This window comes from Amphibalanus amphitrite, unplaced genomic scaffold (genome assembly GCF_019059575.1).
Source record: "Amphibalanus amphitrite isolate SeventyFive unplaced genomic scaffold, NRLGWU_Aamphi_draft 000016F_arrow, whole genome shotgun sequence".
NCBI lineage: Eukaryota > Metazoa > Arthropoda > Thecostraca > Balanomorpha > Balanidae > Amphibalanus > Amphibalanus amphitrite.
Window position 1 is genome coordinate 415950 of NW_024881512.1, and position 27148 is coordinate 443097.

The 27148-nt window shown below is 49.7% G+C and overlaps 1 protein-coding gene and 2 long non-coding RNA genes across 10 annotated transcripts; 2 read left to right on the forward strand and 1 right to left on the reverse strand.

Annotated features, from left to right (window-relative positions):
- Positions 1-29: 29 nt before the first annotated feature.
- LOC122386962 (pyruvate carboxylase, mitochondrial-like) lies at positions 30-26639 on the reverse strand. 6 transcript variants are annotated; one of them, XM_043376729.1, is made up of 19 exons: positions 26196-26639; positions 15256-15522; positions 14612-14796; positions 14093-14258; positions 12677-12822; positions 9862-10250; positions 8412-8585; positions 7906-8077; positions 7293-7524; positions 6829-6855; positions 5369-5538; positions 4853-5067; positions 4274-4514; positions 3729-3978; positions 3281-3525; positions 2738-2917; positions 2054-2305; positions 1623-1766; positions 30-1318 (listed from the first exon to the last, which is right to left on the reverse strand). In XM_043376729.1, the coding sequence occupies exons 2-19, from the start codon at positions 15389-15391 to the stop codon at positions 1070-1072; spliced, it is 3573 nt and encodes a 1190-aa protein (XP_043232664.1). In that variant the 5' UTR covers positions 15392-15522; positions 26196-26639; the 3' UTR covers positions 30-1069. The 6 variants fall into 6 exon arrangements, with proteins under 6 accessions (XP_043232664.1, XP_043232655.1, XP_043232675.1 ...); XM_043376720.1 differs by lacking the exon at positions 26196-26639 and adding an exon at positions 16196-16280; XM_043376740.1 differs by lacking the exon at positions 26196-26639 and adding an exon at positions 15984-16203.
- LOC122387023 lies at positions 16836-18730 on the forward strand. Of its 3 annotated transcripts, none has more exons than XR_006257477.1 (3): positions 16836-17010; positions 17688-17872; positions 18672-18730. It is a non-coding gene; the product is annotated as an uncharacterized LOC122387023 (long non-coding RNA). The 3 variants fall into 3 exon arrangements; XR_006257481.1 differs by lacking the exon at positions 16836-17010 and adding an exon at positions 17161-17271; XR_006257478.1 differs by lacking the exon at positions 16836-17010 and adding an exon at positions 17536-17559.
- On the forward strand, positions 24747-26571 carry LOC122387038. The gene is made up of 2 exons (XR_006257486.1): positions 24747-24789; positions 25767-26571. It is a non-coding gene; the product is annotated as an uncharacterized LOC122387038 (long non-coding RNA).
- Positions 26640-27148: the final 509 nt, after the last annotated feature.

The following is a 27148-nucleotide window of genomic DNA, read 5'->3' on the forward strand; positions in this document are numbered from 1 at the left end:
CTGTCGTGAGTTTTCGAAAACTACGATGATTTGCACACATCTTAGTTTATTCTACCAAGACAACAACTTGAGTCAGACACATGGAGTCTGCACGGCTGTGGCACGCTCTTGCCCTACATTCAATTGCATTGGAGTCGGCTAGGGACTCGGAATATTGCACTTTTAGGTCAGTAATTCGGCCACCGCTCAGCGGGACGGCAGAGACCAAGACAGAGACGGGGGCAAGCGAGTTAGGACTGGCACGATTCAACACACTACTGACCAGGGGAACCTGCTCGATGTCTACCGACTGGCAGCAGAGAGGCTCATTCACACCTCATTAGCGGGTGCGGCGGGTTCATCTAACAATAGGTCAGCCAATCGGCGGCTCACGCTACTAGCATATCAGCTGGGCAGTGCAAGAGAGATAACAGTGCAAAGCGATTAAGCCAGATAAATCCGTACATACTGCATTCCATGATGAATATCCCAACACCGGCGCGAAAAGAAAGTAACAAAACCACACGCACTGTCACGGGAACTAATTCAATGGCAAACAGTAAATACAAAAATGAGTCATTCGTTCTAATATGAAATATCGTTCCAAAATCACGCAGACCATCACAAAACAGATCCATAAATTCACTTACTGTGCACTGGACGAGAGAAGCTTCCAGTGACATGACAAAAAACAGCCCCAAATCACCTTACGCGGACGTAATTCAGTTTTCATCTGGCCCATTCTTCTGCGTACGTTAACTATCACACACGACTCTGCAGCTTGTTCACATTAACATGCGTCTACTGGCAACATCATCATCCAGGAACGGAAGGAACTCCACTGAACAGCGAGTGAGCGACCTGCTCGTGTACTGCTACGTAACTTTCTTCCGACGTCACAAGTCGTTTCCGGGGCGCAGATCTGTTCTCTAATCCAGCTCTTACTGAACAACCATCAACATCTATCACTTTACGCCGTCCTCTACCTGTGCGCTCTTCTGCTTCAAGTATCCACTCTTCCCTTCTTTGCCCCCCTCCTCCATCAAGCAACAGCTCATTCCTTCACTCATCTCTCCCACTTTCCCTTCCTCTACTCGAGCGTGACGAGCAGGTCGTCGGCAGTCACCTTTGTCCCCTGGCCGACCTCCACGGCCTTGACGGTGCCGTCGGCCGGCGCCTGGACCACCATCTCCATCTTCATGGCCGACAGCACCACCAGTGGCTGGCCCTTGGTGACCTTGTCGCCCTCGCTGACACGAACGTCCAGTACGTTGGCGTTCATCGGAGAGCCCACGGAGAGCTTGTTGGTAGGGTCGGCCTTCGGGTGCACCGCCATACCCTGAGGGCGAGGGGGAGGGACGTCAGTGCAGCACGGGTGGGGGCCGGCCGCCGGGGAGGGTAGAGAAACCGTGCGACAGGCTGAGTTGCTCAGATAATACATCCAGACCACGCCGTAGTTCATCAACAGCGTTTGTAAAAGTATAAATCGTCTCAAATCACACCACGTCAATGAACATTGTGATCCTTCATGGGACGCCCATCAGCCAGGACAAATCTTACGCGGCACGACTAGGATCCATAACATAGCCCGCATTTCGCGATAACAATCGTCCCTTCTAACTATTACCCGTCGCGGGACCCACCTTGGTGGCCTCCTCGTCCCTGATAAACACTGAGCGCAGCTGGCCGTTCAGCTCGAAGAACACCTCACGCTCGCCGTTCGGAGTCAGGTCAGCCGCCATCGCCAGAGTCTTGATGTGCAGCGTCTTTCCACGCTCGATGGTCACCTGAGATCGGGCCAAGGATAGGTCAGGTACTGGTCATGATAGGTCAGCGTCTTGCCCCGTCGCAGAGTCAGATCAGGTTGGGATGGTGTGCACGGGTTATTGCGAGTTGCCATATGCTAGCCCACCTGAATAATAAAACTGCCCACGTAGTTTTACTGATGTATAGGTACTTCACTACACTCCCAGTCCCATCCCATCCCCCATCCCCTCGCTCCCGGGTTGGGAAATGAATCAAACGTTCAACCACCTACCGATCCCTACCCTCCCTCCTCCGCCATCCCCCTCACCTCGAACTCCTCGGCGACGCGCGGTCCGACCAGGAAGATGCGCGTGTCCAGTTTATCCACCGGTCCGTACTTCTCCCGGAACTGGAAGAACTGCGACGCCACGTCTGGGTACATGGCGTACGACATGACGTCGAAGTCGGAGATGTTGCTGAAGCGCTCCTCTAGCGAGCTCTTGACGGCGGCGAAGTCCATGGGCTCGAGGTTGGCGCCCGGCCGGCCCTCGATCGGCTCCACGCGCATGTGAGCGAGCACCTGACCGCAGGAGGGGAGGGAGTGGTCAGAGCTCGGCAGAAACTGGTGATGTAAATGGGGGGGGGGAGGTCAAAGGGCGCTGCGACCTTAGTCAAGTAGTGTTCGGAAGAAGCAGCAGAACTGGGTCAGTATGAATATTCAGCCTGCATGACTACAACATGCCTAAAGTAATAGCCAGTCAGCATGTATACAGTAAAGCAAAAGGAGAGTCAGAAACAGCAAAGGGCCAGAGAAATGGGGAATAATTCAGAAAAAGGTCACAGAAAACATTGCAAATAATTGACAGAAAAAAATGACACTTGCGAATAACTGCTAAGTACACATGGGAGTGTAAAAATGTACAGTACCCCCCCCCCGGAATTATTTATTTCATGCGTCCATTCATCGCAACTCTGCCCTCCCCAACAATCACCCATCCCCTTCCGCCCTCACCTTGCTCCGGAGCGGCTCCGGGTATCCGCCGTAGGGCTCTCCCAGCTGGCCCTGCAGGAACTCGATCACAGACTTGGGGAAGCTCAGCTCGTCAGCCCGCAGCAGCACGTCCTGCGCACTCAGGTTGTTCTGCACCATGAACTGGGCCAGGTCGCCCACCGTCTTGGACGAGGGCGTCACCTGGAGCGGGGGGGGGGGGGAGGATTAGAAAGGGGTCCATGGCATACAAAATTATTTCAAACCCACTAAACGAACAGATCACAAGCAGTGAAGTAAGCGCTCCGATGTACCACAAACTAGAACTAACTCAATAAGGCTCCGTGTAAATTGGTAGAATGAAATATGATGCCCAGAAATCTGTCAACTCAAACTACTCGGCAATACACGATTCATGAAACAAAGTGCCGAACGTCAAGTGAGCTATGCAGATTGCAGATTAAGTCCGGAAGAATATCATGAATAATGCGAACAACATATCCGTTCATTCATCCCGCTGCCAAATTCGTCCAAACCTCAACCCTCCAATTCCCACTCCCCACTAACCTTGATGAGATCTCCGAGCACCTGGTTGGCCTCTCGGTACGCCTGTTTGACCTTCTCGAACTTATCGCCCAGGCCGAGCGAGAACGCCTGGAACTGCAGGTTCGTGTACTGACCGCCGGGGATCTCGTTCAAGTAGACGTCAGCGTTGCCGGAGCGCATGGTGGTCGTACACTCGAACGGCGCGTACAGGGTGCGCGTCTGCTCCCAGTAGGCCGAGTAGTCGCTCACCGTGGAGAGGGGGATGCCTGTGGAGGAAGGGAGGGGGTGGGGTGTCAGATATGGGTTAGCGGGACATGTGTGCGAGAAAGTTCGGCGTCAGCCGAGTATATGTAAGCAGCAGAAATTGTCACTGAAATCATGGCAACCGCAAAGTACAGAGCTGCAAGCGTAAGGTTATTGAAACTCAGTTCCTAACACTACTTACCCTCCATATCACCGCGCCACTCACCGGTATCGAGCTCGGTGCGCTGCAGGCTGGCCACCACGGCTCCCATGCTCGGCTGGGACGTCATGCCCGACATCGAGTCCACGGCCACATCCACCACGTCGGCGCCGGCCTCTGCGCAGCGCAGCATCGACGCCACGCCGGCACCGGCCGTGTCGTGGGTGTGCACGTGGATGGGGATCTGCGGGTACTTGGCGCGCAGGGCGGCAATCAGTGTGGAGGCCGCCTGAGGCCGCAGCAGACCAGCCATGTCCTGGGGAGGAAGAGAGGAGGAGGGTGTCAAGAGATCAGCGTTGACGCCGCCTAGAGAGAGGGGAGTCATAGGTCAGAAGAGACGCTGCCTGAGGCCGCAGCACGCCAGCCATGTATTGAGGAAAGGAGGAGGACCGGGCGTCAGAGATGGCGATTATTGATAGTGAATTGCGCTGATATTGTGACAGATTAAAGAGATGATGAGGCGCCCTGGTGAGTGTAGTCCGTTCAACATCATTCTTATCAGCTCTCTGTGAAAACTGAGAAGGTCTCCGCTCACCCATCTATCCTCGTACCTTGATGGAGAGCACGTGCGCTCCGGCCTTGACCAGCTCCTCAGCAATATCCAGGTAGTAGGGCAGCGTGTACTTGGTGCGGCTCGGGTCCGAAATGTCGCCAGAGTAGCAGATGGCCGCCTCGACCACGCCGCCGGCAGTGCCTGCCGCCTCCACACCCAGCAGTAGGTTCGGTATGTAGTTCAGAGAGTCGAACACACGGAATATGTCCATACCGGCCTGCACGGAGAGGTTGCAGAACCTGAGGGGGAGATGGGCGGTCAGTGGGTCATCGAGCAACTGGTGAAAGCGATCGAGCGGACGATAGAAAGGCACTACGAAGGAGAATCAAGTATCTATCTAGCGTTTGTATTCGGGTAACCTCTAACACATGGGTGCTGTCGTCCGTAAGGCATACACTTTATATCATAGCACCGAAAATCAACTTCAATTAGTCTGTGAGACCACAGCTGCAGATAAGCCCGGTTCGACACGTAAAAAAAAAACGGTCGCATCACGACCAAATTATTGCTTTGATCTCCTACACCAATGCACCAGAAGTCAACTATTCTCCAAACTATCCATACGTTGTTCACTCACTCCTTGACCACGTTGTCTGGGTAGCTGGTGTAGCCGACCCCGTTGGCTCCCCGCAGCAGCATCTGGAAGGGAATGTTGGGCACCATGCGGCGCATGTCCGAGAGCCGCTGCCACGGACACTCGTGCAGGAAGCGCATGGCCACGTCGAACGTGGCGCCGCCCCAGTTCTCCAGGGCGTACAGGTTGGACAGCTTGTGGCTCACATAGGGGGAGATCTGAAACGGCAGAGGGTAGGGGTGAGTATGGAGTTGGTGCACACAACTCGCAATTACTCAATGAATCGGCTACAGATATCGAGCAGGCTTCACCGAAAAGCGAATGAAAACTGTGTCGCCAGCCTCCTAAGTCACCCTAAATCTCTGAAGTCCTTCCCAAGTCCTCCTAAGTTCTCCCAAGTCATCCCGAGTCCCCCGAGTCCTCACCTACCCCCTCTCCACCCACTCACTCCCCAACAGCCTCTAAAACCACTTGTACCCGACTCTCCACCACACCACCACACCTCCCTACCGCACCCACCTTCAGCAGATCATGCGAGCGGACGCGTGTGGCCAGCAGCGACTGGTGGGCGTCTCTGAACGTGGTGTCCATCAGCAGAAGACCCGGGTGCTGGCGCACCGCCTTGGCGAACCCCTCGGGGCCCTCCGTGTCGATGATGTACTTCCAGCCGCGCGGCGGCTCCGCGATCACTGAGGTGGCGTGCAGAGAGGGAGGTGGGAGGTCAAATACAGAGCCAAGGGGCACGGGCGAGGGGTGAGGGGCGGGGAAGCTAGAGCCTGAGTCTCGAATGGGCAAGATTGGATTTTTGTCTGGTTTTCAGGTGCCTATCTACAATGCTTCTGAGCATTTGCAGGTGTGAGCTTTTGTTTCTCACGACGCCACCAAAGCCAAGCCGAGTAAATATTGAGCCAATATTTTGAATAAAACGTCAAGAAAATAAAGAAGGAAACCTACAAAATCCAGCCTAATACATCAAGTATGTTTCATCGTGGTTCAACGCAATCATGATCTAAGGGTTAGTTTATTAAATTTCGAACATCTTGTAACGATTACCACTGTACTGGCGTTGGCACAAAGATATATACAGCGAGTTGTGCAATATGTCCATATTTACTCGTACAGTACACCCTATGGCCACCCTGTATGTGAGGCGTGTGACCATCACCAAGAGCATGAAAGACCGCAGCGTTCTTATTTGCAGCGATTGTTCAACGGGGTATGGGCAATGAACATGACGAGAATGGATGATCTAAAGAGTCCTAAAGGCTATTTGTCTTAGATGTAAAATGTCTTTTTGAAAGAGGAGCGATAGCAAAGAGTGACGATACTTACATCGGCTCTGTACCGCCATGACCATCATTACGCGTATCTCCGGAGCACAAACGTCCCATCACCATCCCGGATATATCGGCAGCACGAGCAGCTCTAGGTACGACCGCGGGGCGGGCAGGGAATGAGGCGAAATAGGCGATCCAGTTTCAATATTGCAGAATGGTGTAACAGGATCTAACATGGAAAAAGATCAGTTATACTCATATAGGCATAATTGTAGAAAAGCATCGTGCATAAGAAGATGGATTGAAAGGAATAAATACATATGGTAGGCGCGTAACACATCAGTTCTGCATCAACGACGAAACTAGTGGACTGGCTGCTGAGAATGAAAAGACGAGCAGGCGAGAACAGGATTACTGGGATAATGAGGGAACAGGCAAAAACAGTCTCGAAGGCTGAATCAGTTGACGTGAGTCATGAGTCATTCAACAGGCAATGAACAACATACTTCAGGATATCAGTACCGTCAATCGGTCGCTAAGTTACGGGCAGTTTGATGTCATTTAACGAGTTTATAAAAAGCATGTTTGAATGACGGCAATGGACGTATCAGTCAACTGTTTCAGCCTTCGGGCCTGGAGCGTGTGTAAGCCAAGCATAAAGCGCGTCAAGGCAGCCAGAATACAGATAAATATTTGACCTACTTGAGTAGGCTTCGGGTGACGACGAATCTGCAACATCGGTGTCGGTCAGGCACGGCCGATAACAGGCAAAGGTCAAGGGTCAGCAGAGGTCAACGAAGGTCAAAACAACAAGACAAACCAAACGCATGTTAGCTCAAATCGCGTATTGAAGGAGGGCAGACAGAACAGGCTGCTTCGAAACAGACAGGCGCAACAAGTACCAAGGGTGATTATTTAATAGAGGCTTCGACCTAGCTATGCTAACATTGCTAAGTGTGTGTGTTTCGGACTAGGGTTAAAATCTACAGGAAACAAGCATTCCGGACAGACACACCCAGTGTAAGAAACAGTTAACACCCGGACAGGCAGTCACGAAAGCGAAACTACTCACTAAAAGGTTACTAAATAACTAACAGCTACCCCACCGGTCGGGAAGGAGCCCACACACCCAGCACTAGCCCCCCCCCCCCCCCCGCGGGACGTACCGTCAACCTCTGGCGGCTGGACGTGCACCACGGCCGGCTGTAGCGGCGTGGCCAGCGGCGTGCTCGGACCATTGACCAGCACCTGGCCCAGGTAGTTGAGCAGCTTCTGCGCCCGGTTCTGCGACGGCTGGTACTGGAACAGCTGCGGGTTCTCGTCGATAAAGTTGGTGTCGATGGTGCCAGAAAGGAACTTCTGGTTCTCCAGCACGTTCAGCAGGAACGGAATGTTTGTCTGCGGGGAAGGAGAAATGGCGTCAGTGGCCGACTTGCGGTCTCTCAATAGTGATGGGGTGTGGCGCCGAGGCCTGAGCCTATCACCCGAGCGAACCTTCCACTACCCAAACCAGCAGCTCGCCGCGTTGTTACAAGCAGAAGAGCTACAAACAGTGAAACTACTTCCAAATCTTCCAGCGCTAAGCGTTCTAGATTTGGATCTCCGTCAGGCACCAGACGTCCTTTCTAGCTAGCCCAAACCCGATTCCATCCCAAATCAATTGCTTCGGTCTGATCATGTCCCGTACCCATGCACTCGACCTGACGTGAAGTTCAGGAGTTCTGTCTCCCATCCAATCTATCCCCACCCACTCTCAGCAAGCCCCTCCGCCGCCCTCACCTTGACTCCTCGGATGCGGAACTCTCTGAGGGCGCGGTTCATCTTGCTGGCGGCCGCCTGAACGTCCCTGGCCGTGGCGATCACCTTCACCAGCAGGCTGTCGTAGTAGGGCGATATGATGGCACCGGCGAATGCCGACGCGCCGTCCAGGCGGATACCCATGCCCTCGCCGCTGTCAGAGGGAGAGAGGGGGGGGGGGCGTTAGAGCGACGGTCTCACTGAGATGAGATGGTATAGGATAGTTAGGTGTTTCTGTTGTCCGCTAGAGAGCAAGTGTCGGATTAGAAACCGAATTTTCATGAGGTTACGACTGTGTTGATGGTACCCATTGTGACAAGCCAAGCCGATTAACGAAGTTGCAGTCGGGCACAGACAAAAATCTTCTACAGGTCATGCTGTATAGACGTTAATAGCAACACGAGATAGAAAAAAAAAACATCTATTCATCAAGCTCCCATCAGGCTCGATACGCCGGTGCCGTAGCGGTGCGTCCGTCGATCCCTCACCTGCGGAACACCTCGATGCGCCCGGTGTCGGGCTGGAATCCCCGCGCCGGGTCCTCGGTGGTCAGCCGGCACTGAATCGAGCAGCCGTCCGGCTCGATCTTGTCCTGCGTCATGTCCAGCTCCTGCAGAGTCAGACCCTCGGCCACGCGGATCTGGGTGGCCACCAGGTCGATGCTGCCGGAGGAGAGGGCGTTGCAGATGTTAGTGGGTGTGTCATCGGGACCAAGGCAGTGGAAAAGGCAGCATGTTTAGCTGCAGTAGGCTGTGATGTTTAACGCATTATTTCCGCCATCAAGATGACGAACAACGGTATGGAGTACTACAAGTAGAGTAGGGTGAAGTCGTATAAGAGTACGCACTTAGTGGATTTCTTGCTCTCATTTGTTTAATATTTGAAAGAAAGAAATCGCAAATAGGGAATATTAAACTTCATTGAATTAGCCATCAACCCATGGGGCAACGATCCTTCAGCGTAAATGGAAGTGGTCTAAAACTGACATTTTCTGAACCGCTGCAGTTGCGTACTCTTACCATATGGGGTGTGTAAGAGTACGCACGCCAGGCGGGTGGAGTACGCAAGCATATGAACACACACCTATGCAGCTTGTACTGTCCAAATGCTTAACTTCAAACTCAGAAGGCATTTAAGTTAATTCTAGCATCCAAAAAGAAAAGCATAAAATAAATCTTTCAAGTCTATAAATCAGGAAATAATCATGTCGTGTGTTTCTAAAAAAAATGCACAATCAAAAGGGAGAATAACTCGTATTTGGAAGAATTTCGGGTACGCATCTGCATCACAGTGCTCCATTGATGATATACCTACAAAACAAACGTCATTGAGCGATAGATTAATAATTTTATATTTCTGTATATTCGATTTAATGTATAATTCTGCGTACTCTTACCCTCCTGAACAGTGCGTCCTCTTACCGTACATGCAATTCGCTCACAAAACAACCCCGAAACGTTGTGCAAAACTTCGCAAACAGAATATTGCACTGCACAGTATTTCCCCAGATAACCTCACAAGTTTCCCACAACAATCACGGAAATGTACCTTATCTCAACTGCCAAGTATCAAAATTATTGTACCATACCAAAATAATATCATAACGCTCGAAAATAATATTCATCGCCTTAAACTCAACAGCGTCGCCGCTCAACGCCCACGTTCCATTGGTGACAAGCACGCACTAGCGGCTTCATGTCACTTCATGAACTCGACAAACCCGCGTTGCTAAGCAACCGAAACAGCTGATGCGTACTCTTATCGCCCGCGTACTCTTACCCGCCCTTACCCTACTTTTGAACTCAAGTGGAGTACTTTTGGCAAAAGTACTTTATACTCTAGTGTCAGTAGTCGATTAGTACTCATAGTCGAGTACTTTTGGTAAAGGCGATGAATACCCCTGACGCTCGATAACCCCGTCCCCCACCCCTCACTCACCCTGTGATCTCCTCGGTGACAGTGTGCTCGACCTGCAGTCGCGCGTTCACCTCGATAAAGTAATACTGGCCCTTGTCGTCCAGCAGGAACTCCACCGTGCCGGCGTTCTCATAGCCGACGTGTTTGCAGAGTTTGACGGCGTCGGCAGTCATCTGGTCGCGGACCGCCGGGTCGAGGTTGGGCGCCGGAGCGATCTCGACCACCTTCTGGTGCCGGCGCTGCACGGAACAGTCACGCTCGTACAGGTGCACCACGTTGCCGCTCTTGTCGCCCATCACCTGCACCTCGATGTGGCGGGGGTTCTCGATGAAGCGCTCAATGAACATGGCGCCGTCACCGAACGCAGCCTTGGCCTCCGAGGTGGCCCGCTGGAAACTCTCCTCCACATCCTGAAAAGAGTGGGAGAAGGTCAGAGGAAGATTACTTGAGGTCAGGGAGAGAGCGGGACATAAGCGAGAGCAGAAAAAGGGGAGATCAGACGATAAAAGGGAGTGGATATTATATAGAAGGGTATTATTCGTGTGATTCGTTGATTCGTTGAAACCGATGGAACGCTGCAAGACAAGCGTGGTTAACCAGGAGGAATATAAACGATCGCCAAGGCGAGCGGGTTGGTTTGGTAACATATAAACATTAGTTGGCGAAAGTAACCTTTGAGACTACTTGACCATTGCAGAGAGGCCAGACGATATATTTCATCAGCATGTTTACTTGAAATCCAAACAAACTGAGGCAACGTGCGCCAAGTGGTACCAAACGCAATGCAACGCACAATATGCTGAGTGTGAGCTCTCAATTACATCTTATTTCATATAACTAAGTATTATCAAAACAGAAGCTCGAAACGAAAACAGCGCATTATCAAAAGCCCCGGCTGGAAGGGGCATAAGCATACCTAAATGATATGATACGTATACGAATACGAATATTTCTCACTAGCATTGGACCCATGGGTGTATGTTTACTGTGCCCTAAATCGGAATATCCAGTAAGTATAGCTGATCTAAGACAATTGCGCAATACTGGCTACATTGTGCAACACATCGCCGTGAACTTCGCCCCGGCCTGGAGTACACAAGGACCGACAGACGCGCCGTATAAACACGACAGTCGCAGTGTCGCAACCGACCGCGATACAGCTGACGATGTATCGCTCTGAGCTGGTGCCAGAAGCGACGTGAGCATGGCCCAAAGGACGTCATACGACATGGGGACAGACGCGCCAACAGGCTGTGACGCATGTGAATGGGCTATTTTGGGCGACAGCGCCGCGAGCGTTAACAATGAATGAGTGAGCGGGCTAGATCAGATTATTGACGAGTTTTGAATGCATCGGCAGCACTCCAGCCAGTGTGTTGGGCTGGAGGTCATTTACAAACAAAGCGGGATTAGAGTTTTAGTCATCGGGATAGGCCCCGATAGTAAGAACGGTGACGTTGGGTTATCGGTTAGAAACTTCCCAGCGTGGTTAGAGCTTGCAGATCGGAGCCATGATCAGGAATTTGCACAACATGTAGTGCAGCACAATTTGCGCAACAGGCATTGAATACCTTGCTGTTTTAAATCCAGACTACCCGGATTGCATTTGAAATAGCTAGGCGGCCTTACTTCGCATCAGAGACGGGGGCGCCAGTGGCCACAGCCCCCGCTCTCCCATTTGAACCCTGCGCCCTTCCCGGGTCACCTTCTAACGCTCTACTGACGTCAGCGACACGCCCTCGCCGCAGCCAATCAGCGGCGCAGCCGCCGCTGACGTCACCTCACCAGCAGTAGCCGGCCGGCGGCGTTTGAAACCTGTTTACCGCAGCGTTAGTGGAGTCCGCGGCGGCAGCTCAGCCCGGGTTCTGTTACACGATATGACAGGCAGTTTTCGAGCGTTCTGCTTTCCATCATGTAGTGACAAGCAGTACGCGGGTTCTGGATTTGTGCGCTAGCCGCGCGGAGACGGCGGCAAAAAGTTTCGACGAACAAACACTGAGCGCTGATGGTAGCGGAACGATTTCCGGTTGGTTGTGCGATACGGCAATAGAGACGTTTTTGCTTGTTCGTAGTAGCCTGAATAGTACCTAAAGATTATAAGCAACGTAATCTTGCCTAGTGCTGACATTGTCATTTTTGATGGATGGAGCCAACGTGGGCAGCTGGGTGTTGACACTTCATACAGAACAAGCCTCCTGGGGACACCGTTCCGCATTTTTAGCACCGAGCGTCCGCTCAATGCAATTTTTGGCACTTTAGGTAGCTGCCACGAAAACATACATGCGGAGACCACGTGATACGGCACTCCGTGTTTGGTAGGAGCATGCTGGGAGCACGTGGCCACACGAGATGTTCCATGGTCGGCGTAGATTATGGTATAACAGATCACGCTAAGTATACATACATATGTCTGAGCCGACAAAAAGACTACTACTACGAGTGGCTGACTCAATGTAGAACGGATTCGCTGATCTGTTGGACGACTGACGAGGCAACAACCTGACACTATATCGACCGCGAAATGATTGGGAAAGAAATGCCCCGGAAACCGGACATGACCTATGGGGCTATGGTCAAACTCATCCGAGGAGCAATAAGGTGTTTAAATCCTCACTCTTAAAGGCTGAAACAGATTCTTTCTGCATTCAGGAAATCGCATGCGAGAGTCTACTCAAATACATTATAATTCTGCCCGCATCAATCGCGTGCGGGAGGTGCGTGCGATTGATGCGAGCGTGCTCCCATGTATTTGAATAGGCTCTCGCATGCAATTTCCTGACTGCGGAAAGAGTGTTTCAGGCCTAACACACGAAAGAAAACATGTCCTTGTGCCTACCTCCATGTTCCTGACGACTCGCATGCCGCGTCCTCCGCCGCCGTAGGCCGCTTTGAAGATGACGGGCAGGCCATGTTTCTGACAGAACTGGACCGCTTCCTCAGTCGAGGTGACGGGGTTGTCGGTGCCCGGTACCACACGAACACCTGTAAAAAAAGACAGGGGACGGTAAGCAGGGAACCTACTGGGGTTTCACTGACCGGTGGTACATTCACGGGGAGATGAATTTAAACAACACAAGACGATTTTCTTAATGAGCTAGCGCAAACGATACAAAAGAGAGAACGTGATATTGGTGCGATGTCGATATTCCTTTGAGGTTCGTTAGTTAGTCCGGTTCATTTGGCCATGAAACAATACCATGTCCGTTATAAACACACGCCTTCTGATCTGAACTGTTCGCACACAGTCTGTGAGGTGTGACAGCACCCTTCACCGCGTGTTGACACAGGGTTCCTCTCCTGGCCGGGGAGGGGAGGGGTCTGCTCAACTCAAACCATGACGGCGTCTGTTATAGAGGTGAAGGCTAACAGATGTCCGCCTCCCGGCCAGGCGGGATTTGGGTAGCAACAGGAGTAGATTGGGAAAGAAGAAACGGTAGAAGGTGAGAGAGTCAAAGAGGAGCGAGGTTTGACAGACGCGCGATAAAATTCGGCTGATAAATCAATTTCACTAGTTCCACTGACCTCCCCGAACATTCTCGTGCTGCTATACCCACTGATGCTCCCTCCCACCCAACTCCCCTGCTGCCGCCTCTGGCCACCCGTCTAAGTGTCACGGGTCTGATCGATCCGAGAACGGCCCCCTCGGGTCACACTGACACCTGTGCCAGACTGCCAGCAGTCACTGAGGCACCACGGCCGGCCGGGGGTCATTAGACCGGAACGACCCGCGGAGACGGCGGAGAGGCTGGTCGGCTGTGGGGTCACCCGGTGCTCAGAGGTAGGGTCACGAGAAGGTCATGTGAAGGTCATGAACCATGGCACGTGGCAGCAGCCAGGGCGGTCACCACTGTGTTATGTAAGCGGACGAGTGATGATGTAAAAACTGACAACGGAACGTGGGTGGAGAATTTCGAACGGTGGAAATATACCGGACACGGGACAAACGACACTGAAAGAAACAGTCATGGATGAATCTGGTATACCGAGAACACTGAACAACATAGTCAGGAACGTCAAACAAAGGAAAATAACGGACACATACCCACACCAGAAATGGGGAACCCTTACTCAGTCGTATGCACAATGAGCTTGACGAACTTGCTGTCCACCATAGTCTCATGCTGTGAGCGTCGCAAACTGCAAGCGTTGTAAGCTGTCTCAGGTTTACGGTGCCAGGTCAACTTACGATAATCATCCGCACTACGTGATCACCATTGACCAGTCCCCTCCCCCTCATTTTTCTCTGACTGACCTGCCTCGATAGCAGCGCGCCGGGCGGCCACCTTGTCTCCCATGCGTCGCACCACCTCGGGCGAAGGACCGACGAACCTCATACCGGCGTCCTGACACGCCTGTGCAAAGTCGGCTCTCTCCGAGAGGAACCCGTAGCCCGGGTGGATCGCGTCCACGTCGTTGTGCTGCACGGAGGTGGAAGAGGGTTTGTTGTCAGGGTGGCTGGTTGGTTGATTAGTTGGTTGGTTGAGGAATCTGAAGATTACATTGGGCACGGCGGGTCAGTCCACATGTGACTAGCTATAATAGTGCAAGCAAGTGGTGATCGACCAGCTTACAAAGAGCCGATGAGCAATGGACATTCAATAATCCTATGATCAGCAGCGAAACACCCTTACCAAGAAGTCATCTATCACACACCTTCTCGTTAAGCTGTTCAATGTTCATTCACACCCACTCAATAAACCATTTCAACCCCGTTCCCCCATGCAGAAGTGCTGCTCCGTACCGATGCCTCCCGGCGCGCCTTTCCGCTCACCTTGGCCACCCGGATGATCTCTGGAATGTTGAGGTAGGCCTCGACGGGCGGCAGGCCCTTGCTGATGAGGTACGACTCGTCGGCCTTCAGACGGTGCATGTGCATCGTGTCCTGCTCAGAGTAGACGGCAACAGAGCGGATACCGAGCTCCGAGCAGGCGCGCATCACGCGGATCGCGATCTCGCCTGGGGAGCAGAGAGGTTTTTGTGTCTATAACCCGGCCATCATCAAACAATAATGGTAGGGATGGGGGGTCAAATCTAAGGAATCAGCACTCAGGAAGTCAAGGTAGTTCTGTCTTCTGTTAAAATTCAGTAGTAAAGATGTAGCCTGACAAATGAAAGTAGTAAGAACCTTTTTAACACTCTGGAGTCTGGAGTCTGGAGGCCATCTTTTTATCTCTGAAGCCCACTGTAAGGCAAGGACTAGCTCTGACAGAAGTTTGCTCCTGTTTCATGAAATACAAACAGCACACACTTTATGCAATATTCAGCAAAAAAGTGATTGACATTCAATATGAATCATGGTCCAAATAATTGGCTGGTCATTGTTTGGCAAATAAGGCTTGTTGATGCCCAAACTCCCACAAGTTGGTGAAAAAGTACCTTATAACTCATCTCTCAGCTGGTCTCTATTCTCCTCACCTCTGTTTGCAACCATCAGCTTCTTGATGGGTTTATACTCAATGGGCTTGGTGGACTGGCCCCTGGTCCATGAGAGCAGGGCGATCCGGCCGGAGCCGGACAGCACATGGTTTCCCTGGAGCACCCTCAGCAGCATGGTGGCAGCACGCTCCCACACCTAGGACAGCTAGACAGGCACACTGGCTGGAAGACAGTCGACGAGACGGGGAGATGCAGAATGAAGATGATGCCCTAAACCAGCAGCACTGGAGTTAAAGAACAGGCACACTGAAACATAAAGGAAACAGTTTTTGCATGTCAATTTGTAGCACATAAGTGACAAAACTATGCTTCACCACAAGATCCGTTCACCATTGAAATGGTCTTTTTACTTTGCATCAATTGCTGTAGAATTTGGGCAAATGCATAGAAAATTTACTGAAAATATGAATAGAAGCTTTGATGAGTGTCAATAAGTGCGTATTTATTCAAAAATTATATTTTTAGAAAAGTAAAGCTATATTTTTAAGACAAAAATAAACCATAAATTACAAAAAAAATAACACAGCTGTCATATCTGTAGCAAGCATTGGCTTAAATAACTATGGTTGCAAGTTGCAACCACAGCCAGTAGACCTCAAACTGGACCCTGGGAACGCCGGGAACGGTGGCGTGGAAATGCCACCCATCCTTCACACAACTGAAAACTTCTATAAACCGACCCTCCCAATCCAGTTTTAACGACTCACCTAGGCTCACCCTACCCAGTTAGCCCTATCAAATGAAAAACGACTAGCAGAAGACAGACACTACACCTCCAGAAACCCTGTGCATAAACATAAACGCGGAAGCCGGAGCGATTGTTGTTCACGCGATGCACGCGTGGTTGGAGAACGGCTCGGGTGCGCAGGCGCGCCAGTTCCTGGCAACAACCGACGAACGACGACGGAGGTACACCCACGTGTGCTCAGTATCACATGGCGAATCACCCGAATAGAAATCCAGACACAGTTCCTTGAAAGACTTCAACCAAAGTTCAACCACGGTCATAGAATACTAAGGTAACACGGAGCCGAAGCTTCAAGCCAGGGGACACGGGAGGCATGCCGTCAGCTGTCCTTTTATAAATAATCGGTTTCTTTGACTTAATTTCTAATGTTTTTCTGATGTTTTGCATCAATGAGGTACATCAAAAATTAGGTTTTATTTTTTATGAGGTCGAAAATATTTTGTTGTCCAAACTATCCCCGTTTAAAGAAAATAGACAAGGGGAGAGTTTACCCAGGACCCTATGGAGAGAGTTTACCCAGGGCCCTATGGGAGAGAGTTAACACGTGCTTCTATGGGGCGAATTCGATGCAACAATGGCGCAGTAGCGACATTACTCTTGTTCGATGTTTTTCGGACGACAAAGATTCTACGCCATTCGGCCAATCACATTCCATAATTGCAGCCGAGCCCCCGTTGATCTAGAACGGGATTGGCCGGACGACGTACAATCTTCGTCGTCTGAGAGACATCGAACGAGGGGTACATCGACTGAATATACATTGCGATTCAATATTCAGTATTTTATGACCGTGATTGCAATCCAAATTTGCATTTGAGCTCAGCAGTCGAGTGTGGTGCCAAAAATACCAGAAGCGATATCCTATATACGGCCTTGACCAGAAGTGTTGCATGCCCTGGATGCAGAAAAACAAGATTGAGATGAGTGGATCAAGATGTATCTTTCGTGCAGATGTATCAAGATCCTTTCACTTAATATCCATGCAGGTGAGGTTCCAGTGAAATTTGAATTCGATAGGTAGCTATTTTTGATTTTGCTTTGATACTTGTGGTAAGGAAACATGATAATGGTAGCATGAACCGCCCACTGCTCATTGCTGTCTTGTCTCACGTTTGATATCCGTCATCCGATCACCATTCTTAAATAGCTCACCCCATATGGAAATCAGGTTTCAGGAGGCCACTAGGCTTGTGGGGCCTGGTCTCAATGAGCTCCCAGTGCTAAGGACAGTCAGGCTCATATGTTGGGTAAGGTCAGGTTCAGGTAGGCCAGTATGCACTCTGCAAAGCATGGCAATTTCGACAAGATCTCGTCTGTGCTGGCTTGTCGGGCTGGTGAGGCTTTGGTGTGGCATGGATTTAGCTTGGTGCAGTGCGGATTTTGTGTAGCGCGGTGCAGATTTGGTCTGGTGTGGTCAGGTGGTGGGGGATGTAGTGTAGTGCATTTTAAATGTGGCTGATAGGTGTGCGGTGGTCAGAACGGACTGTGCCAGTGCTGGTGCCTGGTGGTCCCACCAATCACGGGGGTCATCTCCTGTTGTGACCCAGGGCCCAGGGGGTCTAGTCAAAACCTTACCTATTTCTGCTAACCTAAACCTATTTCTTACAAATTAGGCATAAATGTGATTATGGTATAATGATAATTAAACCTGGCCCTTTTTCAGGCGCAAGCTTTGGATGAACTTCTGCTTCTGCGGTCGGCATTCTTACAGGAGAACCCAAGATTCATTGTACCTACCTGTATGCATTTCAAAACTGAATAATTGATAGCAACAAGTAAATATTTGAAGTTGCAGCCAAATGCTGTGCCTTCTCTGCTGCAAGAGCTACATGTCACCATTGAAGCAAGGTAGTCCCCATTGCCATGTCACCATTGAAGCAAGGTAGTCCCCTCCGTGGCCGAGTGGATTAAAGCGCCGGAACTCGACGCTTAGCCGGTAGTGAGAGCCCGGTTCAAGCCCCGGTGCGGGCGGCCACATTTAGCTCCTACGTGTAATGGCGTGCGTGTCTGTGGCAGGGGCCGCACAGAAGCCAGGTAACGTGAGTGAGCGGAGGGGGCCGTGTCCAGTCGTGAGGGCACGTTAAACGTTCGGACAAAATTCTGCCATACAGCTGGAATTGCGCGATCGGGTGGAGGGGTCAGGGTCAGCACAACAAGCTATGCTTAGTGCGGGCTCTGATTCCTCAAATCCACCCATTCAACCATTCGGACTAAATTTATTAAAAAAAAGTGTTAAAAGAAATTGTTCACCTTCTGTGAGTAACTTGATAAATAAAATTTAAAAAGTGTGTTAAAAATGTGATGAATAAAATTTAAATGTATTCTAACTTGGAATTATACACTTCTTCATTTCTAAAGGGATTTCATTATTTTAATGATTAGAGTGAACACTAACAGCTGAACAACCTATCAGCTGCAAGGGATTCTGCTCCCTTAAGTGCTCTCATCGCTGATTGGCCACTGTGTGTGTTGAAGAGGTTTCTGCTTGCTGTAAATGAGCACTAGAACATGAATTTAAGCACCAATATTCACTGATAAAAGGTGAATATCTCAAACGGTTCAAATATAAGGCATACACAAATCTGCTCTATCAGACTGCTATCTCAGTTTAAAATCCCATGTTAAAGGTGAACTATTTCCTCGACAGGACCAGCTCGACTCCTGCAGTAGGAGTCCAGCCTCGTCCAGTCGTCGCCGCTCGCCAAGACCAGCCGGACTCCTGCAATAGGGGTCCAGGCTGACCCGTTCGTCCAGTAACCGCCGCTCGTCAGCACCAGCTGGGCTCCTGTAGTAGGGGTCCAGCCTCGTCCAGTCGCCGCCGCTCGCCAAGACCAGCTGGGCTCCTGTAGTATGGGGCTAGGATGGCCCGTTCATCAACCGGTCCTGAAGTCACATCGCTGTCAGCCAGCCGAACTCAGTACATAAGTCACCAACCCTGAATGTTGCCAGCCAAAGTCGGCAGTTTCCTTCGGACAGTCATCTCACCAGTGTTGTACAGTGTACGAGGTTAGTGACGCAGTTAAATGCGTCAATTAAATGCGAGGACGTGCGCTTGTATGCAGCGTTTTGTCATGTTGAGCTGCATGGGTGTCGATTTTCACCGAATTGAGGGTGCCCACTGCCCGGGCGCAGCAAATCCGCCGCTGCCTTAGCGGTGACCTTGACCCGCACCGTCTGTTGGGGCTCCAAAGCCAAGCCAGCCGAGCCGGCGGGGAATTTAAAGAGCTTGAGCACCCCCAACCCGGCGGAAATTGACACCTATGCTGAGCTGTATGGATGCGTATTAGCCTTCCGCCGTGGTGGTAAATAGCAGCCTACATGCAGAATTAGGCAGGCTTATTAGCGGACTCGTTATTGGATTCATTGTGTCACGTTTGTCGGCACGTGTAAGATGTGCTTAACTGCCATTGGCTCTCGGCCTGGCGACTTCTGGGGACCACGTAATGGGGATGACAATTGGGATCCTGTGCCTTAAGCCGGCCATTTACGTCCATGGCTATATACCCTCGTACTAGGGCCAGTTATGACGTATATAGGGATCCACGAGATCTTTTTTGATGAATGGGTTGTGCAGTGTTGAGATCCGCGTGTAACGTCACTGTTTGGCCAGTCTGCCCTCAAACGCGTCATCTTTGCTCGTATTTTATTTACATGAACACTTTGCATGGTCCAGTGGTTTATATAGACATCTTCCTTGCACTAGCTAGTTTTATGTGGCCAGGTTGATTGCCTGTCAGCGCGGTCACGCTGTCGTCTTTCGATTGGTGCGCTTAAATGCGGCGAGATGAATGTAGGATTTCCCTATTTAGTACCTGCGCCCAGCTCAACTGGAGCCTTCGGACGGCGCACCTCTTGGCCGGCGTTGTTATCTGAAACTTATTATCTCGGGCGTATGTTGCAACTTGTTGATTGCCAGCGTCGTTGTATTACGTACGCGAAAGCAGTAGCGGCGGAACACCTTCGATTAAGGGGAAGGGGGGAGGCACTGCCGACTTTTGATCCCATTCTTTCCATGTAACGCCAATAGAGCCCATGTTAACCTTCGCCCTGGTGGGGGGGGGGCCATTTTGGCCCCCCCCCCCTGTGGTTTTTCAGCGATAACTCAGAAACCACTTGAGTTAGCGCCCTGAAACTTTGTATAGCTGTTTATTCAACATTTTTACATCATGTCCTTTTTTTGGGGGTTCGGGTCAGGTCAGGTCAGGTCACAAGGTCACCAAAACTGACACCACCTCTAAAAAAGTTCAAAGCTCTCTCAAAGGCACAGCTTTTATCCGATCGATGTAAAATTTACAGTACTTGAAGATGTCACCCAGCTCTACAAAATGGCTATCTCGGATTTTTTATAAATGTGACCTAAGGTCAGGTCAGGTCATCGCTGCTCCCCATTATAAGTCAATGGGAGAATCGAAAAGTAGTTGTTTTTCAGCTAAATCGGGCGTGATTGTTCCTATATTTCGTTATTGAAGTGTCTTGGGTCAGCAAATCACAGCCCATGTGAAACCATTTGCTTGTGACCTCGCTGAGGTCACGCTAGGTCATCTCCCTGGTCACCAGAGGTCACCAGCGGTTTTTCTGCACTTACTTGTTATTGAATAGAGATAGAGACTCCGTTCGACGTTTATCGTGTTTGTCTCGTCAATGCGGATCGAATGATATGCAGCATGACCTATTTCGGTAAGGTCATGACCTTGACCTGAGGTCAAATTTTCAAAATGACCTTTCGAGGTCAAACTATATATCATTCGACGCGTCTCGACGAGCCAAGCACGATGGTGCATGAATCGTTTCTCTATTTTCTCGTGAATGCATGCTATAGTTAAAAACATTTTCAACGAAATTTGCCAAGTTGACCTTGCATGACCTCTGTAGGCCAAACCGTTGAGCTGAGGTCAAATCTGACGAACCTTGGCGAAAGAGCTTGAAAAGAGCTATCGATTGCTTTTTTCCGCGGCTCTCTAGCTCTTCTAGTTTCCGAGCTACAGCGGAATATGTCCGGCAACACCGAAAACACTGAAATTTGACCTATGATGACCTCTAGCGACCTCAATATTGACCTTAGCGAAAAAATGACCGAAATACTTTCGAACGTACTTGTTATTGGCTTTCGTTTGCTTTTTTCCGCGTCTTCCTAGCCCTCTTCGTTTTCGAGTTAGACGGGGGGGGTCATTTTGGCCCCCCCCCACCAGGGCGAAGGTGGCTCTGACCCACACCAGGGCGCGGGTTAAAATGCCAAAATCAAAGGGGGGCACGGTGCCCCGGTGCCCTCCCCGTTCCGCCGCCTATGCGCGAAAGTACCAACAGTTTCCAGTTGTTTGTGTCCCAATGTTTTTTATGTTTTTATTATGTACAGGGACCGGTTGTCGATATCAATGTTGTCGGTTGTTACTGGACAGGACAGACGGCTAGACAAGGGATTCGTGTACAGTAGCAACTGCTGGTCCCCGTACCAGCATTGAAACTGACCACTACCAGCATTGAAACTAAATATAAGATATCTCAGAAGGTTGCGCTTTTGGAGTGAGTTGTGGTGCTTTACGCCGTACCTACATCATGCTTAATGAATGTGACCGTCGTGTTTGTGGGATCCCCGTCGGTACTAGTCAGCCCCACGAATCGTGGTAGATCATAAAATAGGCATTGATTTTAAAAGCGATTTTCCACGGCCTCTCAGCAGTAGCGGCAGAACACCTTCAATTAAGGGGGGGGGGGGGCACTGCCGACTTTTGGTCCCATTCTTTCCGTGCAACGCCCGGAAAGAATGGGACCAAAAAAGGGCTAATGTTAAAATGCCAAAAGTAAAGGGGGCACGGTGCCCCGGTGCCCGCCGCCCGGCCCGTTCCGCCGCCTAGTTATGCCTCTCAGGGTTGGTTCCAAAATGGGCACGGCCGAGGATAATCTTCGCCTCCAGTTATCATTTTGATATATCTACGAAACGGTTGCTGGGTGGTACACGAAAGCAGCTTTTTCAGGTGAGTTGAAAGGGGAAGAGGTTCTTTGAATTACCATTTCGGTCCATGGTTCTAAAAAGCGCTAGTTTAAAACTATTGTTATAATTCCTATCGTAAACCATCGGACGCTCGACGCTGCATTGGCATTGGTACGATGTACCGGTAATCGCTCGCCGAGAATGATTACGTGGCAGCTTTACTGATATGTAGGATTATCAATCAAATGTAATAGAAACGATATTAAATCCACTACCTCTTTAGAAGCTCGTGAAATAAGCCTGGCTATCTGGTTGTCGAAGCCAGGCAAATATATGCTTGGAATGGCATGTGCATTGTCCATGACCAGTGGCGGCGCCACGAATTTTCGCCAGTGGGGGCAAGCTTGAGACTGACCCGACTGTTGTCTGATAACGCCGATCTGCAAAATCCATGAGCACCTTGTCCCTAGATGTTGTCATTCAAAATTATTTTGGTTTCAGGTTTCATGCATAGGCGTATTGAGTTTAACCATTAACCCTCGCGGGCCCGGAGGGGGGGCGTTTTTCGCCTCCCCCTGGCGAATATTTGCGATACCTCACGAACGCTTAGGGATAGAAAGACGAAACTTGCTGTAGGGGAGAGTGGGGTAATTTGGCCGCTTTTTTAGGAAACGATGTAGGTAACTAAAAATCGACAACATATTTCTGCATTTTCTCAACGCTGACAGGTGTGGCATGCATTTTACTTTCTTGGACAGTAAACTTGACATGATAGAGTAACTACTTATATTGAAATTGTGACGTATTACAAAGGTCTGCAAAGCGGCCAAATTGCCCCACTAGCAAGTAGCAGGGTTATTTGGCCGGGGGTGTGGGGCAATTTGGCCGGTGTTAGTTTGAGGTGTTAGTTTGAAAAATGGTCCTGGAGCTACGGCAGTGGTACCTTCGCATTAGTCTTGTCGAGACGCGTCTAATGACATATATATTGTTTGGAAAAGGTAAAGTTTTATGTTGACCTCATGTGACCTCGAATGACATTTGGTTGATTTTTTACACATGGAAGGTCATTTGTGATGATTTCGTAGCCGCTAGTCACGATTCTGGGCCTCTGGCATCCATTTTGCTGTAAGCATTCATTTAGAGCCTCAGTATGGCAAAACATGTCTTAATTATTATGCCTGACTTGAATAGTGAAATAGCCTCTAGCAAGGATATTCTCTTGTGACTTTGACCTTGTAGCAGCCTTGTATCGTAAGCTAAAGCACAAATAGGGGTCCGCTAAGCTTGAAAACATATCAAATCATCTAGGAATTTAGTATACAAGATATATAAGAAAAAGTGCAAAGTTTGTGGTCAATTTTGAGCATGATCGTGACCTTGAATTTGAATGTTATGCACATGATCGGAATCCACGGATTCTCTTCTTTTGTTCAACATCCCTTTTAGCCGATTTTATGCACCATGCCGTCCTCTGGAACACGTACTTTGAGACCACTACATAAATGCCGGTTTTTGCCTTTGACCTTGAATTCTGACCTTGAAAACTGACCTGAGGTCAAAAAGTTTAGGTGCTTTAGAATCTTCTCATAGATACTTTTCGTTTGGTACCATTTTTGTTTCCGAGTTAAACAGGGGGGAGGGCTACCCCGGGCTGCGGTGGTTAGGATTACTCACGGGCCCGGCCGAAATAAAACTATAAAACTAGATTGCGAGACACAAACCTGTGAAAACGTTATGTTGTTCGTTGAGATGTAAAATGGTGTGTTCCTTAAAACTATACTCAGTACCTATGTCTCCTTTTCCCCGTAGTACGTATATATGTGCGATTCTCTCACATACGATTGATATAGGTACGAGAATAAGCTCCATTAGGGCGACCCACATACAATTCCAGATAACCGCGGGATATACATACCCATCACATTTTGTCATACCTCTCTGAGCTCAGTCTCAGTCTAAGGGTTCCCAAAAGAGGGTGATCTCTTCTCTGGCCGACTTTTGATAAACTGCTTCTCAACCTCCTCGAGATCAAGCTCGAGGGCAGCCTTTTGGTGAATGAAAATGAGTAGGAGAATGAGTGGGAGTAGGAGATATGCGACAGACGGTCCGAGAACGAACGTTCTGCTGACGCACTTGATACGAGGACCGTCAAAAACAGGCGTACTATTATAACCGCCTATAATGAATGTTGCACCGGTCTTCTGTTCTCATACATCAGCCAAATTTTGTGGGGGCAAAAACATAGTCTTGCCCCCACAGCCTCCTGCCAGTGGGGGCAGTCTGCCCCCACTGCCCCCACGGTGGCGCCGCCCTTGTCCATGACATCATTTAATTGAATTATTTTCCTTCTTAGCACTTAAAATACATTCCAGCGACACAAAACTCCCAAAAGTCTGAAATCTTGCCCGTGGTATCGTGGTACGATCGGCGAGTACCTTCCTTCGCAATGTCCATGGCTATGCGAAGTCTAAGGTTGGCCTACATAGCCTTGGGTTGGCCTATGGTATTGCCTGTTTATCCTATTTCATATCGTATCTATGAAAATGAAGTGTTCACGATCGCATAGCGAAACTTAGAGCAAAATATTTATTTGCAAAAATCCGGCAATACCCCTCGCTTGATACGATAAAAAAACATTGCACACGATCATGCGAAGCCGTGAATCCTACCGCTTTTATTTAGCGCTGGCGTTCCCGCGTTAATAATTTCTCCTGAATCGGAGGACCAATAATCAGCTGACGCACCGTTGTTTTGATGTCGGCGGACCGTGCCAGCCTGAGTTCAACGAGAAATGCAGGAACGCTGTAACCCGTCCACACACCTCCACGACAATCACGTGTTGTTTGTTTACTATTCCAAGCTCAGAGAAAACCAACAGCTGATTCCCACTTCTTCGAATAATTTTGCTGCCACAAGTTTCTACAGGCAATTTAATTTGTATTTTACCTCTATGTATTGAACTAACATGCGAACAAACTGAAACGAACCCTTTTCAAATAATCCGCCTGGACTGATCTCGAGGGAAAAAATAATTGCTAAGGGATCTGCGAACTGGGAAGCCGTGTATATAGGTAGCGATAATAATGTAAAAGTTCTTCCCTAAATAAATTCTGGCAAAAAGTTTTTAGGTAAGTAGGTAGGTAGGTAGGTACTGCATCGCTTTACGGCATCGTGTTTTCTTCTTAGAAACACATCGAATGAGCTAGAATTTGACGTTAAACTACTTTTCTAGACCCCCTGTCCCCTGAACAGAAGGGTTATATTTCATACATATCAGCTTATTCGTAATGCCTGCAGCGGAACATTACACCTTCATTGTGTTTCATTCTTCTAACACGTCTTTTTTCAAAAGTTGATAAGTTCTCGTTAAAAACGCCTGGCGACCTTTGTATGACCTAACATGACCTCAGCGGTAGATAACCGATATAAAATCTGCCAGGTTTAGTAGCAGTCCAGCCAGGGTCCTTTAAATATTTGGACATATCTACGTCCTAACTTAGTTCTAAACGCACAGTGCTTTGCGATACCTATATCAGTCTCACAATAAGCAAACACGAGTCCATGCTACAAACGGTCACCGCATTCGGACCGGATGACGTAAAAAGCGGCGAGACCAGTAAGCCTAATGCGACTGCTATAACGATAACGACGTGGACGGCTTGGTCAACAGGTACGGATTTGATTTACCTATCATTGGCCTTGCTGGTGCCCTTGAAAGAACTCGTCCCGATCAGATACCTATAGACGGCGTCAACAGTCGCAAAATAAACGTGTTGCAATGCTTTGACGACGTCGATTGAGATATACCTACAGAACAATGGCATCCCGGGACCCGGACGCCACGCCCACGACTACCTCGACCAAGATGGTTTCAAGACGATAAAATAACTATAACTCAAACTTGAACTCTAGGACCGGACACGGTGGCGAACAATTTATTGAAACACATGGCGATGGTACCCCCTTTGAGCGGGTTTGGTGGACCTGAAAGAACGAGTTACGACAAACGAAAGGCACTGAAACAATGACAGCGTTTTAATGCAACCATACTTATCTGCTAAATCTATCGAGAAGAGCAAGGTGAGAAGACCCAGCGAGAGATACTTGGCAGCCTCGTATACCTACGCCAGGCCTCGTACAAAACTCGTTGGGCCGCTGACGGCTGAGCGCATTATCTACCGAACTTCCCTTCCCGAGCCTAGCAAGCAGCTTAGGTCCCGTTCAGCTCCCGCAGCCACTCACCAGCTCCAGCAGCTCCAGCAGCTCCTGTAGCCCCAGCAGCTCTCAGCCCAGCTGCGCCCCTCCGGCAGCTCCACCCGTCCTACACTCCGAGGCCCCTTGTCGTACTGCCGGCGCCCCGTCAGCCGGTCGGTCGGTCGGTCCACAGCGAACCACCGCGGGCGGCAGCAGCGGCGGAGCCAGTCTGCCGGCCCGAGGTGCCGCCCACCTATACAGGCTCGCCTGCCCGCCGCGGCGCAGTAGACCGACCGTTCTGGGATGGTCCAGGGACGCTCCTGCGCCATAGCATAGAGCTACGGACAAGGCCGGGGTGCTGAGATGGACTATAATCTGACCGTGAAATGTGGAAATGCTTCGATGAATGAACGGTTACCTATGATCGTGCCTTTTCAACGCCAAAACAGGTGTCAGTGTTGTTGCCTCGGCTGATGTCTCAGAGCGGATATATTTATTTATTTATTTATTTATTTCACATCATCAGGTATTTCCACACAAAATGGGCTATTCCAATACCCTCGTCATACAATGTAACACCGCACGGTATAAAAAAAAACAAGTTATAAAAACACACACACACACATCTTCATGAGAACAAAATCGCGGACACTTAAAATAAACTAACTATGTAGTCACGAAAAAAAAATCACGATGCATCAGCCAACATTTTGCGAATGTGGCGCTTAAAAGAAGTCATGCTAAGGTGGTTCACATGATGATCTATGGCGAATGTGTTATACAATTTGGATGCACGATAGATGAATGTACGTTTTCCATGGTTGTTGCGGGGGCGAGTGGTTGAAATATGATCCGACTGCCGTGTTCTTCGAGAGCTTGATTCATGATTAAACAACAGTGCTTCACGCAATCCTATTGGTACGTCCAGCGATAAAATTTTATGAATCATGCACATGTCAAAATAGTCAACTAGCTTTGGAACAGTGAGCCAACCTAAGTCT

Coding starts and splice junctions, on each gene's coding strand:
- LOC122386962 (XM_043376729.1), bottom strand. CDS start 15,391: ATGCTGCTGAGGGTGCTCCAGGGAAACCATGTGCTGTCCGGCTCCGGC. Junction 10,251..12,676: donor GAGTCGTCAGGAACATGGAG/GTAGGCACAAGG, acceptor CACTCTTTTCAG/GATGTGGAGGAGAGTTTCCA. Junction 2,306..2,737: donor CGGAGCCGCTCCGGAGCAAG/GTGAGGGCGGAA, acceptor TCCTGCGGTCAG/GTGCTCGCTCACATGCGCGT.